This window comes from Seriola lalandi, unplaced genomic scaffold (genome assembly GCF_002814215.2).
Source record: "Seriola lalandi dorsalis isolate HSWRI2012SDOR001 ecotype SW California unplaced genomic scaffold, Sedor1 jcf7180002054390, whole genome shotgun sequence".
NCBI lineage: Eukaryota > Metazoa > Chordata > Actinopteri > Carangiformes > Carangidae > Seriola > Seriola lalandi.
The window spans coordinates 360,357-378,063 of record NW_019524943.1 but is presented as its reverse complement, the minus strand read 5'-3'; the positions used below and the strand labels follow the sequence as shown (position 1 = coordinate 378,063).

Genomic DNA, 17,707 nt, shown 5'->3' with positions numbered 1-17,707 from the left:
TCTCGCATGACATGCGTGGATTTAAGATTAGTTACTCTGTTTATTAGCAGCTGAATACTGTAATTTCATACAGGTGTGTTTAAAGTTAAATTGCACTTGGTGGTTGACGATATTATCACCTGTTAGCTAGCTATCAGTTAGGCTACACTAGCAGGTTGAAGGCAAATGTTAGGTGTCTGATATCGCAGGGGGCGCGATTGCATGGATGTTGTCACACTAGTATAAGTTGTTGCAATTAATGTTCACTTTTACTTTAGAAGGTAAGTGAAAGATTGACAATATTTGGATGTGTCAAGTTTTTAAGTACTTAATGTTTGGATGGTTAACCTTTTTTTTTTTTTTTTTTTTAAACCTTTTTTAATTTCGAGGAACAGTAGGGTTACATTTGTATCCTAACAGTAAGAAATTGTAACCTAGAAATATGTTCTTGATCACTCACTTGTTTTTGTAGTTATCAGTTTTTCAGATAATAGGTTTGACATTGAATTCAGCAACTATCTTTAATACATTTTGCTCAAATCTAGAAGAAGTGTTGAGCTCATTGAGGTGCAACAACATCCTGTAGCAGTTAACCTAGCTCTCTTATCTCTATTTCCTACCTACATCATATTTCCTTAGAAATGACTAACTGCAGTTATCTTTTCACAGAATCGGGTGCAGCATGAGCCACATGAGTGGCAGGGCTTTATCAGACAACAAAAAGATCCTAAATTTTTTGAACAAGCAATCAAGAGCAACAGATAAAAACTGCTGCTCAGTGAACAGATTCACTGCAGATGGGCAGCACAAAATGAAACGACTGAAGAGCCGCAAGGAGAGGAGTCAGATGAGAGCTGGTGGGAAAGAGGCCTCAAAGAAGAAATTACATCACCATCACTGCCGTCACCAAAGCAGTACAGACATGGCACATGCCAATCACTGTTGTCATAGTAGTTGTCATTGTCCTTCACTATTTCCAAATGTCATTCCTGCTTCACATGAGCCCAGTATCATCACAGACAGCCGACTGATAGGACACCATGGTCTATTCAACCATGAGGTGAAGTCTATTGACATTGAACGCCTGTTAAGTGAGCAGGGGAAGCTGGAGAAAAGTGGACAGAAAACACAAAAAAAGAACCATGCCATTTCACATCCATCTTCAACTACTCACATTCCTCCTCCATTGTCCAGTAAGGATTTGCTGTGTGCTGATACTGATGCGGTTGTGCCATTTGAAAAGAAAGCAGACCCTGCTACAAACATCTGTGATGACAGCAGGGAAAAGGAGAAGAAAATAAGTCATGGATTAGATGTTACACCTGGGCAGAGACCACAGCAACAACTTGATCTTTCACCTCAAAGCAATAAATGCATTTTCTCATCTAACCACAGCTCCCTTGATGTAGTAATAATCAAGAGCAAAATGGCCAACTCTGTCATGCCTGAAAAGGACAAAGCATCTCCACTGACTCCAACTGCTGATAGAAAAAGTGTGAAGGCATGGAAAAAGAAGGTCAAGACACACATAATTTCTACTTTTGAGTCCACCCCAAAGAACCAAGAGCCTCCTGAATACCAGACACAAGGTCATGGCCTCAGCCCAAGCCCACTTCAGCTCTCCAGCTCACTCACTGCTGATAGCTTTGACATACAACACAGAAGACCAGGTCCCAGATGTGTATCTACGTCTGTCAGTGCAATGGCAGCACGTTTGTGTGACTGTTTGCAGTTCCCACTTCTGAGAAGGAGAAACCTGGTGGCAGAGAGCAGGGAGGTGCTATTGAAGGCTCTGCGGGAGAGGCATGGACCCCGGCTTCAGGAGAACCTTCTCAAGGAGCAGCGACGCCTCAGTTTTTGTACCGATCTCACAAATGAAGTCCAGGATCACAATCAGGAGCCAGCCATGATAGATGAAGGTGAGCTCTTGCGTACATGTAGGCACTGAAATACTTGACAGCTCTGGAATTCTCTTAGTAAAAAGAAAATATGGTGATTTGTTTAGATTATTATTATTTTTAAATGAGAACTCGGTTGCTATCTCTCTGTATAGTCACACAATTCTTTTGTTGTCATATTGTGTTTCACACTTCTAATCTTGAAATGAGAAACAAGTTTAAGCTTACCAAAATTACTGAAGGTGTCATGTTCACATGGTAAAAACCTGAAACTTTTACTGTGATATTGAACTCATTAGTATTCATATCAATAGCATCTTTACCTCAACATTGATAATACCATATTAATATAGAGATTGTACTGTGATGATTGTCAGTATTACCAATCTTCAATGCTGCCCTGTGGAGTTTTTTGTAAAGAAAGTTATGTTTACATTCAGTTTTATTTACCTTAACACACTGACTATCTTTGAGGCCTGATAAATGTGTTGAGTTCTTTCCTTTATAAAACCTTTGCAAACCTAATTTTTGTTTGCATTGTGTATATTCATATTTACTAGTTTGAAGTCTTCTTCTTTTGCCTTTGTTAGCACATTATTATGTTTCCTTGCCCTTTATGCCAGCTGCAGCTATTATAGAATAGCAGGAATGTATCTTTCATCTCCTCTTTATTGTTTGTAACCCTGCTTAGCAGAACTTCTGGCTCCACCTTCTGGCAATGACAGTAAATGGTCAAAACGTTGGTAAACCAAACATTGCTGGTTGATGTCAAACACATCACTACTGGTGGGCCAGCACAGGAATGTCGCCATATACACTAGATTTAAAACTCTTGTATACTATGAAACACAGAGAGATTTACCTGGCAATGATAAGCCTTATCTGCATTATGTGAACTCGTTTGGCAGGAGCTTGAATGTAATGGACGTTCATTTATATGTAAAAGTACTGTACTCCAGCTTTAACACAGGCTTATCCTTAAAAGTGACCTTTGTCAGGAGTTCAATGAGTGGAATCCATGCTGTAAATTCGTTAAGTGGGAAGCCCTGAACACAAAGTTGCTGGCCAGTTTTTCAGTTGTGTCTCCTTCCTTTTTAGATGCATCAGTATTTCAAGCCAACGCTGCTGGTCGGCCATGTTTTGACACCAAGAAAACCAAATCCTTCAAAATAATGGGAAGTAGTCATTTTAACTGGAAGTCCAGTCTACAGCGACACCAGAGCCTTGAAGAGGTAAGACCTAAAGTTTATACTGCCACTGTCTTATTTAAGTTAATTTCACATGTGGCCCAGCTGTCATCCTTCCTTTGATGATCATCAGATAATTTAAAATTCTCTGGAATAAAATGCTTTCTGGTGTTTCATGTGAAGACTGCTGAATGGCTCAGAAGCCCTGTGAATACATCTGCCAGTCTTTTGGATGATATCCCCAGACTAAGGTGCTCTCCTCAGTTCTGTATGGACATTGAGTCCTCTGGAACTTCAGCAAGCGATCATTTGTTTGCGCCCTGTCCCACCTCATACTGGGGAGAGAGAGCCTCAGCATCTCAGCACTGGGCAGACAGTTTCAACAGGCCAAGGAGCAAGGAGTCTGTTATTTTTGATTCCTTTGAAAACCGCTTTATGAACCATACCACAGCAGTTACAGAAAGGAGCCGTGGGCCTCACTACAATGATAGCAACATCCAGCCCTTCTTTCTTTACCAAACACAGCTGCCAGATAGACGTTCAGCAGAGCCAATGCACTTTCCCCAGGAGCAAGACCCATTTGAAACTGATAGATATTCTTTGGCTCCCTCCTTCTCCACTCAAATTCACCATCCTAATCAGAGCAACCATTTCCAGCCTTTTAGCCAATTCAGTCACCCTTCAACGTGTCCACCCTTCAGGTCCCACAACATTGACATGATGCATTACCCCCCATCTCACGTGCTTGAAAGAGGCCCAGCCCTTCCCCTTTCTTCTTTACCAAGCCCTGAGCACTGGTCCTTTCCTCCTATGAAACTGTACTAATGTGTAGTTAAACTCTGCATAGAGCCAATGCTCTCTTAAATCATACCAAGGTTTTTTGTTCACAGTCAGTGAAAATATGTGTTGTGTGCATGTTTTATTAAATGTAATAGCAATAGCTGTCACCTTAAGAGTTACACCTTTTATTCGTTTTTTGCCATTTAAATAGATAAAGAAACACAATTATGTATTGTTTGCATCTTTAGAGAATTTTTTTAATATGCAGAACTGTATATTAACACATCTTCATTAACACAGGTGCTATAATGGGAAATTCTGTACAGATGATTCATTTTAGCTAGGAGTGTGCTATTGTGAAGGCTATTTGACTTTTATGTATGTGTGTGTGGGGGGGGGTACATGCAAGAAAACACATTTGTGCAATTGTACAATGGAAGAATGGTAAGCATCAAGCATTACTAAATATAAAACGAAACTGATCACAAGATATTAAATGACACTGCTGATTCATGCTTGAATAAATGATGTTATTGTTAGTCTTACAATGTATCACACTGTTTATTCACAGATATTTTCATGACCCTCTCCCCGCAGCAGAGACTTGAATCATTCATTTAACATACTGAAGGTTTTATCCCGACTAAATCACAAATAAAATAAAATAAAGTAAAATCCTCAAATCGTTTTAAGGTAGCAAGTAATATTCTTCATCTGATGTCTCAAAAGGTTCAGTTTCTTCACTTTCAGCATTAACACAACCTTCGTTGTTGATATTTTCTTCCATTTTGAGTCTGCTCCCCATTCTCATTGCCCTACGCAGCTGATTCCAAAACAGTTCTTGGGCCTGCATTGGGTTAGTGCAGTCTGAGTCAGGCCACTGCAAATAAGTCTTTTTTAACATGACTTTCCGCATGCGGTGATAGGCTGACAGCTGCCTCTCAGAGATTGGCTCCAAGAACACGAGCAGAAGAACATCTCGGTGCTCATCAAAGAGTCGGTAGCTGGCAAGCTGGATTTCTAGTGAACACCACTCACTTTGTAGGAAATTCCTGCTCACCACACAAATAGTTTTACGGCTGCTGTATACAGCAGAGACAATGTTGTCCACAATATCGCGGCCCAGTTCAAAGTCCCTGTGATGTAGGCAAAGTTTAAAAGATGATCCATTTCCCTCCAGGTTAGGCAGCAACTGGTCCATGACCCATTGGTCATCAGAGGAATTATAGGAAATAAATGCATCATATTTGCAGTTTTCCTCCTCCTCCCTAAGCCTGCGCCACTGATCACTAAACCATGAACGGAACACATAGTAGCTGTACTTCATTTTCCAGTAGAGTTTGACATAAAGTAAAGGAGTGACTGTGAACAGGAAGATCACCACCGCTGTGCTAAAGAACAGGTACTCTCCTAGATCTATGTAACAAACGTTAGTTTTGAAGTTGTGGAATTTGTAATTTGCATCATTTTGGCACTGTAGATTATAGAGATATACAACCTGGACATTTTTGTTATATATTGTCCAGTTTTGCAGCAAGCTGTTCTTGCAGGTGCAGCTTAAAGGAATGTTACGTATGTCAAGGTAGCGGAGTTTTGGTAGACTCTGTAGTGCATCTACATGAATGCTCTGCATCACATTGCGGTTGAGCTGCAGTGAGCTTAACTGTATAAGATTCCCAAAAACCTCCTTAGAGAAGTTCTGAATGCCCATACTTTCTACAGTCAATTTGGTCAAATTTCTTAGATTTTTAAAGACTCCTGGTACTAGTTGTGTCACCCCAACACAGCACTTATCCAGTGTGAGGAACTGTAAGCTTGTCAGATCATCAAATACATCAGGAGGCAGATGAAAGATGTTATTGTTGGTGAGATACAGAGATTTTAGTGAGTAGAGGCCACGAAAAAAAGTGTGGGGCAAAACGGTCATGCCATAAGGCCGCTGCCCATCCAATTTCAAATCACTGAGTTTGCTGAGATTCATAAATGGTGAGCTGTTATTTTCAGTGAGGAAGCGAATCTTATTACTTTGTAAATCCAGCACTGTGAGTGTATCTTGAAATACACGATAGATGGAGGTGTCAATGTGTTTGAGGTTGTTTCCATCTAGATAGAGATTGGACAGACTTTTTAGTCCATCAAAACCTGATGGCTGAAAATGAGTGATCTTATTACCTCCCAGGTCCAATGTTGTCAGATTCCGAAGCATGAGGAAGGTCCCATTGAAAATGACAGAAATACGATTGTTGCGTAAGTTAAGGACTTGTAGTTTGTTATTGTCTTCAAAAGTCTCATTGAACAAATCAGTTAAGAGGTTATTGTCCAAACGGAGTTTCACAAGCTTTTTCAGCCCTTTGAGAGCTTTACGATCGAGAAAAGCAATTGTGTTTATGTTAAGTTGTAGCGTCTTGATATTTGGCGTATGAAAGAAAGCAAAGGAATTCACTGAGAGAATGCGGTTGTAACGATAGCTCAGCTCTTCCAGACTTTTTAAACAAACCTTGGTTTGTTTGTTACAGGATGGGAGGGAGGTGAGATGGTTATGCTCTGCGTTGAAGCTTTTTATCTGCGCCTGTCTTCTGAGAAAGCTAAGACAACTTGTGCTTTTCAGTTTGTTGCGGGATAGATCCAGATCCCCTGTGATGTTAGGACAGTAGTACAGTGTGTAGTTTGTTAGACTCCCAATCCCATTATCACTCAGGTTCAGATTTTTAATCCATTTAACCTTTCTCATTAACAATTTGCATAGCTCCATGAGCAGGCTGTCATTTTTTAGACCCAGGCCAGAGAAATCAACCTGACTTACTTTGACGTTGCTGATGTTTAAAAACTCCACTACGCTGACATTTGTTGAACGCAAACGCAGATAGTTTATACGTCTCAAATCCACTCCTTGAAAAGCTGTCGTAGGGAGCCTAGAATTATATGACAAATCTAGTATGTTGATGAACGTGAGAAATGAATCATTACATCCTAATGTAAACAGATTGTTTCTACATATATATAAAGTAGTGAGGGATTTGGGTAGCGACACATTTGAGTGGCTGAGAGAGGTCAAACTGTTATAGCAAAGGTCTAATACTTTCAGATTCATTAGATGTGACACAGACTCAGCGATCTCTGAGAAATTTGTCAGAAGGTTTTGCCTCATGTTTAAAGTGTTTAGATTGAGAGTGGCAGAGAAAATGCCCTCAGGGAGCTGCTTTAATTTATTGTCTGACAGCAACAGAAAGGTGAGATTGTGAAGTTCCTTAAACAGATAAGGGTTCAGTTCTGATATGTTGTTAACAGATAAATTTAGAGACTGAAGTTGATGCAAGTTTTGGAAAGCAGATTGATCGATGGTATTCACGGGGTTATCGTCTATTCTTAGGTATTTAAGCTTTGGTAGATGAACAAAGCTGTAGTTGCAGATGTGCTTCACATGAGTCTTGGAGATGGTGAGATGGATGGCAGATGTTGGCAGGTCATGTAAAATAGCAGACATCTTCTCTTCCTTTCGACTGATGCAGTTGAAGACTGATCCATTTGAGCGTGGGTCTGCAATGCAGTTTTTGAAGCTGTAACCAGTTATGAGTTGAACAGCACCAAGAACAACTGTAACTGACAACAGCTGATGAAGTAGACCAGCCATCTTATCTTGTTGTAGTCCAGAGTAACGGTCCTTTTAAAATTTAACTTTCATCGGTGGCTTTATTGGTTTGTTCTGTTGGAATATGTTGAAAAGGTCTCTGGGTTGTTGATTAGTTAAACGTGGTATGGGAATCTGAGAACAGAGAGCAGGACAACACATATGTTATGTTGTACGAGCAAATTGAAAGTTACATTTTTAAATCAGGCTAAGAGCAAAATTCTTTTCAACTACTGTACCTTTGTATGAAAATTCTTTACTTTCTAAGCAGAAAAACACTAATGCAGACCTGTTACCACAGTTCTTATATATATATATATATATATATATATATATATATATATATATATATGTTATACTGTTATATATATAAATATATATATATATCGTATATATCACAATGTTAGTCCTGTTTAGCTTTACAGGACATATGGAAAATTAGCTAAATAATTTGCCATCCTTCTCCAAAATGTTTTGTCTTTGGTATTCAGGTGAACATTTATATTTGAATTGTAAAGCTTTTCAAAAGTCTGAAATGTACCTTTAAAACTTTGTGGAAACAGAATAGATTCATTTCTAATAAAAATTTCTTCTGCGTCGATACATACATACACGCAGACACACACACACACACACACAGTATACTGTATGTGACTGAAGTAAATGTAAGTTAACATATTTATTAGATACAGCATACATGTTTTCAGAAACATAGTCTGATGTCTCCTCACCTCAAGATTACACCTGTATTGAGTGTTTGCCAAGAAATTTGAACCTTGATGTCACAAGGATAACTCAGTTCCTCTATTATGTTTTCATATCCCTGTTCACTCTGCACTTGCGTTCCTCCTCCTCCTGGCACACGATACTGTTAAATTCACACATGATTCTGTTATAAACATGCCATGAAAGGATTTGCATGGATATAAATACAAACATACATATATATCTATACACACACACACACACACACACACTCACACAGTTAAAAGTAGTAAATTGAGTCATGTTTTCAGGAACAAAGTCTAGTATAGCCTAATAAATGCTTTAAAATAAAACTGACATAGAGCACCAAAATAAAATTAGCCCTGTTTTTACAATGTTTTAGTATATTCATGACGTGAATATCCTTCACTTAATCAAACAGTTTCTTGCTGATGTTAGTGTGTCTTACAAGAACCAAAAGTTTCAAGAGTTTCCTATAATAGTTTCAATTACAAGCACCCTGTTATCCTCACCTGAGGATTTCAGGTGTTTGCCAAGGAAATTGAACCGTGAAGTCAAAAGGATAATTCTGTTCCTCTTTTTATAATGCTTTCATATCACTTTTCACTCTGCACTTCCGTTCCTCCTCCCGCTTGTTTCACATGATACTGTTAAATTCACGAATTATACTGTTAAAAACATGCCATAAAAGGATTGTCATTGTTGGCTAAGCAGCACAGCAAATAGTTTGGCGTTTACTTGTACAGGAACAGGCAACTCGATTATAGCAACATTTTGTGTCGATCCTCATGAGTAATGTCAGCATTAACACGGACAGGGAGACTTCTGAATTGTACCTTTTCTATCCTAAACATTGTACCATTATTTCTCCTACATTTTAGATTCAACTTCTTTAAAGGAGGTATTTTTAGTCTAAAAACTTGCTAATATTCAAGAAACAGCACTTCCAAATAAACAATAATATCCTGAGAGAAGTTGTGCTCTTACAATCTTTCACATAATCTTGACTCTCATACTTGACTCATCAGAAAAGCAATAGCTAAATATCTTACTATATTTGAAGTTAAACGTTATGACACTATTTGCCATGACAGCCTTACCTGTTGATGAATGTTGTTCACCTGACCATGCCTTATCAGAAAGCTTCCTTGTAATGTGCTCATCTTAAACAAACACTTAATCAGAAAGAGGAAGATGGGTGACACCCATTCTTTTCCTTCCATATCCAGTTCCAGTTGATTACATGTCAAAGAAAAAAAAAAAAAGCCTAAATGCCAGCATGATAATTCTACAAGGTTTTATTGAAACACTTTCGCTTGAATATACTCTGTAATTAAACATACATAAAATATTTGTTTTATACATTTGTTTTATAGAAAGTCATTGTTTCTGTAAATCTCAGCATTTCCTTCTTCGTGCGTTCCAAGTTGGTTGCATAAAGACAATTTCAACACAGTGAGTCGCTGTTTAACTTATAATGAAAGACAATAGTTGAGTGTAAAAGTTTAGGCCTGTTGAAATACTGAATTATTTCTCTGTTGTCTTTTCTTCCATCTCTGTGATTCTTTGAATGCCTGCCCACATCTCTGCCTTTTTAAATATGTATATTATAGATATAATATAAAATGTTATATAAGTATAGAATAATAAAATGAAACAAAATGGCAGTTCAGTCTGATTATCTGGCTGTTATTCTTACACTGTAAACCTTGTTCTACTGTACATGTTTTGACTATACCGTGCTTAATTATGGTTATGCCAATATATCAAATTGCAATTTCAAATACAGAAATGGTGTCCAGACCAAGAAATGTAAATATCCACATGTGCGCTCTCCTTGCAATTTGACCTCTTCTTATCCTCTCATCTTCTGCTCCCGTGCCATCTGACACAGTCCGCACAGAGGCAGGCAGGCCATGACAACCCAGTCATCACACACTGAGCCCTGGGGAAAGCACAGGCAGAGTAAACAATCCTCATTATCTTGTTTGTGGTAAAATCATTTTACTGACAGGAACTGGGTCTGCATCTCATGCATCCTATTTTCAGTACAATTTTTTTTTGTTTTCTTTAGCACACTTACTTCAATGTGGTATCTGCTGCGAATACTTGTCCTTAGAGCAATCATGGCACCAGGAAGGAAGGGCAGGCAGCAGCTGTCTCCGTTGTCCTGAGCCACCTTACAGCCCAGGATACATGGGACAAATGTTGCGCAAAGACCTGGAGGTGAGAGACATGTTGTCATGTTGGGATTCATTTCGCAGTGTTGGTTAATTTTTGCCTGTGTACCTAAAATCACATACAGATGCCACAGTCTTCACAGCAATCGCACACATTTGAACTCCAGTCTGATGATCCAGAGGACACATTGTACTGTGTTCCTGACATCTGCGGCTGTGAGTTGATCACATTTGACTGGAACGTCATTGCTGAAATTAGAAGAAAAGGAATTTGAGGAAAAGTGAAAATTCAAAATGCCACACATCAAAACCATGACCAAAAAAATATCCTGCTCCATGTCTTGCGCAATTGAGGCTTCTGCAGGTTTTTTTTTTTTCACTAATAGTCCATCATAAACCAGAGAGGGAGAAATTAAATTCATAGAATCTTTTATTGCAATTAATTGCTATGAAAATAAAGTCTTCCATGCCAGACTGGACAGCTTTAGTTTGGAGGAATCACTGCTTCACAAAATCTCACCTGATCTCTCCCCTTAAGATTTGTGCGGTCTGACGTTGTTGATGATCACGGGCTAAATCCACAAACAGGAGGGAGAGGGCATGGCCACAGCTCTTATACCTGATGTGAAATCAGTAATACTTCTCAGCCCTGTTCCTGTTCTGATATGACAGCGCAAACAATGACCATTTGAGCTGGTGCAAACACCTTGTGAAGACAAAACTCAAATGTTTAGTTTTGGGGCGTATTACGTCTTTCAAAAGGGTGCACTTTACATGACGTGGTTTTTATCAGCACACAGTAATTGAGGAACAAAGTGGGCACATAGTGCATATTTGTTTTTTTATCAATTTATAAACTAGGTTTTGCCTAAGTGCAGGTGTGGTATGTGTACACACTGTGGGCCCAGCTCTTTGAATGGGAGCTGTGACCATCAAGCACAAATATGAGTTGACAGTAAAAAAAGGTCTGTGCTGCAATACATCTTTTTGTCAGTGCATATGTGTATTTGTATGGTATGCCCAGATGTATACATGAGTCGACAGAAAACACAGAGAAAAACAATATTAAAATAGTATAAAAATGATTAAAGTAAAATAAAAATACCAATGACAAGTTTTATTTTGTCAACAATATAAACATGATATAACTGCACATACACACAAAACTAAAAACAGATATCCAACACCAAATAACACTTTTTCAGCAACACAAGATGTACATAAATCTTAAATTAAATTAAATTAAATTAAACGCCAGTCCAGTTAACTGGTCCCTTAAACATTCATAAAACTTACCATGCTACTGAACGTGATCTTCATGTTCTGTCTGGCCTTCTTAAACAGCTTAAAAAACATACACTTTGATGCTCAAAGACTTTTCCTGATTTTATTCCATTCCTGAATTTAATATAAAATTGATGTCATGATTCAGAAGTACTTCTGTTTGGGGTTTCAGAGATGAATGAATACAATGGATTTTCATAACCTCTTTATACGTGACTGGTGTTGACAATACTTTTTACGCAGGACTACCCTCCTAGATTTCCGATTTATTGTTTATTTATTGACCCCAAACATAAATGTATGTGGATAATATACATTTCTTTGACTGTGAATTACTTTTTTAGAAGCAAATGGTATGTATTTGTTTATGGATAGCCTATAAAACATATTTAACATGAAATCTTTCCTTACAACAATGCTTTATTGCCATTTCTGTATTTTGTCTCCAGCTCAGTTCGTGGAAGAAGGAAGGGTTGCCACTTCAATACTTTTCTACATACTGGGTTTTAATAAGGTTTGTAGACAAGAAAATAAAAATGTATACTTATAATTAGTTTATTTTTTCAAACAGCAGTGCAGCTTGTGAGATGCAATGTCAAAGTAAAGAAAATGTCAGCAAAACATAAGGATGAACTCTAATAGCAGCATTAAACCATTAGGTAAATGGGCTCTTTCTTGTGCATATATATATATATATATATATATATATATATATATATATATATATATATATATGATCAGCACTTGGTTGTATCATGGACATTATTGGATCTCATATTTAAGAATTTTTCTCTCTTTTTTTTTTTTTTTCTTTTTTTTGACTAGCACAGATTTATTGAAATGTGGCCTTAAATCATGATCCCACAAAGAAATCTGAACAGAAGGTATCATTAACAAAACTCAGATTACACCTGCCAACACAAGACAGGACATATAACAGTGAGCTGATGTTATGCTCTGTCTAATTTCACATCCCTCTCAAAGAACAGCTTGCAGTTTATATCTCAAATGTACTCATGTGCATTTTTCAAATGTTCTCACAGTGCTCAGGTGTTGTATCCGGGCTTGGTCTAGATCCAAAAAACTGCAAATCCAAAAAAAAAGACATAAAACAAGATTATTTTTTTTGTATCTGTTTTCCTCAGTTGACTAAAACAAAAACAACTTTTGAAAACAACCTCTGAACACAACAACATGTCATTATGGCTGCTGATAAGAAGTGAAATGTCACACAGGTTTACCATAACTTACAGATTTAGAACTGGTAAATTGTCTAGGTTGATGAGGTTGAGGTTGTTTAGAAATACTGTCTCCACTACACGCTTTGTCAACCATCTTTATCACATTTTCAAACTTCCAAATATCAAAATGAGAATCAGTCTCAAAAATCCAGTAATGTCATCAAAGCATCAAAGACGGACACAATTTTTTTTTCTTTATAGGCACTTTGGCTCTCAGGAGAGCAATGTTCGTCACCAGTCCCACCTGTACCAGATTACTTGCAGAAATAACTTCAGCAATATGTTTTTATTTCACTATTCATCATATAAAACAAGTCGATTATGGCAGTGGAAAGAACAACATCAGTGATGTTGCACAATCATATAATTTACCAGAAGACTGGACGGTCAAAACAGAAAGAACCGCAAGTGTATTCAGTTCCTCTCACATTTTCACACTTTTTTTTTTTTTTTTTTTTAAGAAATATAGTATAGTTATACTGAGAAACATTTACCTCTCTTTAACATTTATTCTCTACATCTCATCTCCCTCTGGTTTGTGGTGGTAGCAAAAAAGGGCCTTTGTAACTCATGTCTGCACTTTATCTCTCAACCAGCATTTGAGTCTTGTTTGTCATCAGCCTATAGAGACGCATAGTCTCATGAACAGAATAATTTCAATTTAATTTCCTTTAAATCTTCACCTAAACCCTCTCCTTGAAGTGAAAAAATAAGTTGTCATGTGTACAGAAAATCTGTTTCAGTGGAGATCTCCTGCATTGAAATCTTGCACTCCTTCATGCAGAAAAGTGTGAAATCTTCATCACATTATTTTTTACTTGTTCAAGTTGCTTTACAGAGTGTGATAAAGATTTAAATGTATGTAATTTTACAGTTAGTCCAAAACATCCCTAATACTATATATGCTTTAAGATAATGTTACTGTTTGCCCCCAAGTTTATTTGTATTTAACCACCTGTTGCTCTGTAATCAACTGTAGCATTCTGACCCGCAAAACTCCTTAGTTTGCATCCTGTCTCAGAGGGTAAGTAAATGTTGTCAACCTTAATAAATTAATTTGTTTTCATTGAGGAAAAAATTACTGCAATAAGATAGTTCTAGTTTTCACTTTGTTTAAAGTTAAAAGTGTTGCAATTAAAAATAATCAAAACCAGAAAGTACTTTGGAATCTTTGAAATTGTGTCTTAAACAGCTTTATTAGTATTAGTAAAGTATTTTGACAATCTGAGCTTTGTAATATTCATGACAAATAAATAATACTGCTGAAAGGTCATCACCAAGTTACTATGATATAATGTAATGCTCAACATCAAAAAACAAGCTGAATATAAAGAAAAACAGTGGAGAATCTGAAATTCCTGTCAACCAAGCAATTTCACTTCTCCTCCATTTGTGGAGGATTGCTTTTTGGAATCAGTTTCTGTTGATTGTAGATTTAATTCCCACAAACTTTGTTCCCTTTATTTAAGCATTTAATTTGTTAAAATAACATACATTGGATGTGCTTGTCGGTGCACAACCCAGACAACAGAATATTTTTCCACATAGGGTGCACCAGTCATGAACTGAAGGAGCTGCCTGCAGCCAAGTTTTAAAACATATGTCATAATTTCCTTGAGACAGTCATCAATTCCAACTACAGCTATGTTTGCATCTGTCTAAAATGTGTGAGGATTCAGTTCCTGAAACCGTGACTTCTTCTTTCTGCAGTCTGAAAAATAGACAGAAAAAAAGGATGTTTAGCAAATGTGTTTATGAGTACATTGTGCTCTCTGATTCTTGGAGGGTCTCAGGAGTTGTGCTGCCTCCTTGTTTGCCACAAATATGGATCAAGTCACACCAACCCAAGATGATTACTGGGTGAGTGATTATTTCTATAATATAATAGGCTATGTGCATCATTATTGATTAGGAGACAGTGTTGTCTGAGACATTTCTATAAGCTGTTATCTGTAAAATGAGCAAGCAAACTGCCATTGCAGAGAACATATTGCTCTAGATATTCTTAGATTATAGTTCGTAGTTAGATTAAGTATCTAACACATCTGTTAGTTTTCCTTTTTGATTAGTTCTAATATGAAAATGTGAATCTTTTGACATTCATGCCAAAAGCAGCCCTGAATAAGGCTCAAGAAAATTAAGTAACTTAATAAATTGTTTGTGAAATGGTGAGACAGGTGGAATCCCTTCAATGAACTAAGCTTTTCTTGAATAACCCATGTCCTATAAGTATCTGACAGTGTCACTCTCTTGCAGGACATGAATGATTATGAAGAAAATTACACCTCGTCCCTTGAAACAAGCAGGACTCATGCAGCCCCATGCTTACAGGAAGACATCTACGCGTTTGCACAGAAGTACTCCCCTGTTGTTTACAGTCTGGTGTTCCTCCTGGCTGTTGTGGGCAACGTGCTGGTCCTATGTGTGATTCACCGCTACCGAAACTCTCAGAGTGGTGGCGCCTGTTCCTTCTCTCTGACAGACACCTTCCTTCTTCACCTGGCCATTTCAGACCTCCTGCTGGCCGTCACCCTGCCCCTGTTTGCGGTGCAGTGGGCTCACCAGTGGGTGTTCGGTTTGGCTGCTTGTAAGGTCTCCGGTGCCCTCTTCTCCCTGAACCGCTACAGTGGCATCCTCTTCTTGGCCTGCATCAGCTTTGACCGATACCTGGCCATCGTTCACGCTGTCAGCTCTGGCTGGAAGCGCAACACATGCCATGCCCAAATTGCATGCGCCTTCATCTGGGTGGCCTGCCTGGGCCTGAGTGGGGTGGATATTACCTTCAAACAGGTAGTAGTTGGCGACCACAAGCTGCTCCTGTGTCAGGTGTGGTTCACTGAGAACTCCACACAGTGGCAGGTGGGGCTGCAGCTGGTCAGCGTGATTCTGGGTTTTGGGCTCCCTCTGTTGATCATGCTCTACTGCTACATCCGCATCTTCAGGTCTCTATGCAATGCCACTCGCCGCCAGAAGCGCAAGTCTCTCCGCCTCATCATCTCCCTGGTTTCTGTGTTTGTCGTCTGCTGGGCACCGTACAACTGCTTCCAGCTGGTAGATATTCTGCACAGGTTGGGCACAGTGACTGGAGGTTGCCAGTTTGGCCGTGTTGTGGACATTGGGACTCTGATCACTGAAAGTTTGGGGCTGTCGCACTGTGCCCTGAACCCTCTGCTGTATGGCTTTGTTGGGGTGAAGTTCAGGAGGGAGCTGGTAAGAATGTGTAAGGGGCTGCTGGGACAGAGAGGCTTGCTGGGGATGGAGGGATGGAGGCAGAGGAGGCCTAGAAGAACCACGGGCTCCTTCAGTTCTGCAGAAAGTGAAAACACCTCCTATTCTGTCATGGTGTGACACTGGTTAGAGAGACAAGAAGAAAGATATGTGGTTTTGAGTGAGAGGATGGGTTTGGACTAAATTAAGAGAAAGAATATATGTACAGTTTAATTTAGACTGTTAAAAATGTCCTCCTCCTCATCTAGATTTCTGTGATGTATTTCTTCCAATGGTGCCTTTGCCATCTGGTTATGGTGCAGCTTACAACACTTTGTTCTGTTGTTGTTTCTCTCTTTTTTTAAAAAATACTGTAGTAATATTTTGAAGTGAGGGTGGGGCACAGAGTAAAACAGAACTCCCCACCCCACATGATGATGCTATCCAAGTCCAAATCCTGTGAAACATATTGATTTCTTCATAATTGTAGAAACCCTTGTTCAGCACTTAAAACGTAACCTGTGACGTCAGTAGTCATGTCTCAAATCCTTACACTCATTTTACTCATTTTGTGTTCTGTTTTTCTGCTGGTAGTTATACAACTCTTTTTTCAGCTGTGTGCTTCGTAAAATGACTCTGTGCCACAAAAGAAGAAGTGAGAAATGACTGTTTTTGAGTTTTGTATGTGCCATTAAAACCCAACATCTTTGTAAGGTACAAAGGTGTTTTTAATAAATGTTTTTGAATAAAAACAAAGCGTCATATACAGTATATTATACATCAACATGTGTGATGATGGGACAATATGTCTTGGAGAGCATTGTGCATCTGGTTCTGAGACACATCGACAGAGAAGAAGTTCACGTTATTTGCTCACAGAACAAATATTACATTTTAATGTGAGATTATTGACCACAGCAAGTGTATTCAGATCATATACTTAAGTAAAAGCAGTGATACTGCCATGTTAAAAAAAAAAAACACTTATTAGTAAATGATACCCCCTACGACTGACATTTATATGACATAACTAGCATACATATTTACAGTTATAGCTGGTGGAGGTGGAGCTAGTTTACAAACATATACAGTTTTAGGTCAGTGGTTCCCAGCCTAGAGTTTAGATCCCCCAAAGGATCACAACATAAATCCCAAAGGTCATAATGGGAGAAAAAAAACGAAAAAAACGAAGTGATACACAAATTTGTGTTACATTTTCTTTTCTCTAATCATCGACCTTAATTTTTTATTTTTTTTTTATTTTGCATGTGTGTGTGAATATAGGCTATTGGAAAATCTGACCTCATTGGGCATCAAACTGTTATCTAAATTGAACTACCTGACATGTCTCTTTGGTGGAAACTGCACAACTAACAACTCATATACATCTGAAACATGATGAGTGGCTCCAAATACACACTGCTTTTTTTATAAGGTATCACATGTCAAAAAGACGGTGAACCAATAATCTTTAACATTGCTATGTATTTTGTAAGCCTATTATTTATTAGCGTGTTTAGCATGTTAATTTTAATGCAAAATGAATCTCAAATTTTGAGAGATTGCTCTCAACGCTCAAGTAGCCTTTAATCTATCT

General features: G+C 38.2%; 3 protein-coding genes across 4 annotated transcripts; 2 read left to right on the top strand and 1 right to left on the bottom strand.

Moving 5' to 3' along the window:
• The first annotated feature begins 657 nt into the window (after nucleotides 1–657).
• prr19 (proline rich 19) lies at nucleotides 658–4,532 on the top strand. Its single transcript, XM_087174867.1, has 3 exons — nucleotides 658–1,898; nucleotides 2,976–3,109; nucleotides 3,248–4,532. The coding sequence occupies exons 1-3, from the start codon at nucleotides 662–664 to the stop codon at nucleotides 3,887–3,889; spliced, it is 2,013 nt and encodes a 670-aa protein (XP_087030993.1). The 5' UTR covers nucleotides 658–661; the 3' UTR covers nucleotides 3,890–4,532.
• cxcr3.2 (chemokine (C-X-C motif) receptor 3, tandem duplicate 2) lies at nucleotides 3,029–16,862 on the top strand. Of its 2 annotated transcripts, XM_087174868.1 has the most exons (5): nucleotides 3,029–3,109; nucleotides 10,093–10,163; nucleotides 10,273–10,424; nucleotides 14,689–14,763; nucleotides 15,160–16,862. In XM_087174868.1, the coding sequence occupies exons 2-5, from the start codon at nucleotides 10,115–10,117 to the stop codon at nucleotides 16,249–16,251; spliced, it is 1,368 nt and encodes a 455-aa protein (XP_087030994.1). In that variant the 5' UTR covers nucleotides 3,029–3,109; nucleotides 10,093–10,114; the 3' UTR covers nucleotides 16,252–16,862. The 2 variants fall into 2 exon arrangements, with proteins under 2 accessions (XP_087030994.1, XP_023265115.2); XM_023409347.2 differs by lacking the exon at nucleotides 3,029–3,109 and having other exon boundaries at nucleotides 9,287–10,163.
• tlr21 (toll-like receptor 21) lies at nucleotides 4,358–8,424 on the bottom strand. Its single transcript, XM_023409342.2, has 2 exons — nucleotides 8,204–8,424; nucleotides 4,358–7,607 (listed from the first exon to the last, which is right to left on the bottom strand). The coding sequence occupies exon 2, from the start codon at nucleotides 7,473–7,475 to the stop codon at nucleotides 4,533–4,535; it is 2,943 nt and encodes a 980-aa protein (XP_023265110.1). The 5' UTR covers nucleotides 7,476–7,607; nucleotides 8,204–8,424; the 3' UTR covers nucleotides 4,358–4,532.
• Nucleotides 16,863–17,707: the final 845 nt, after the last annotated feature.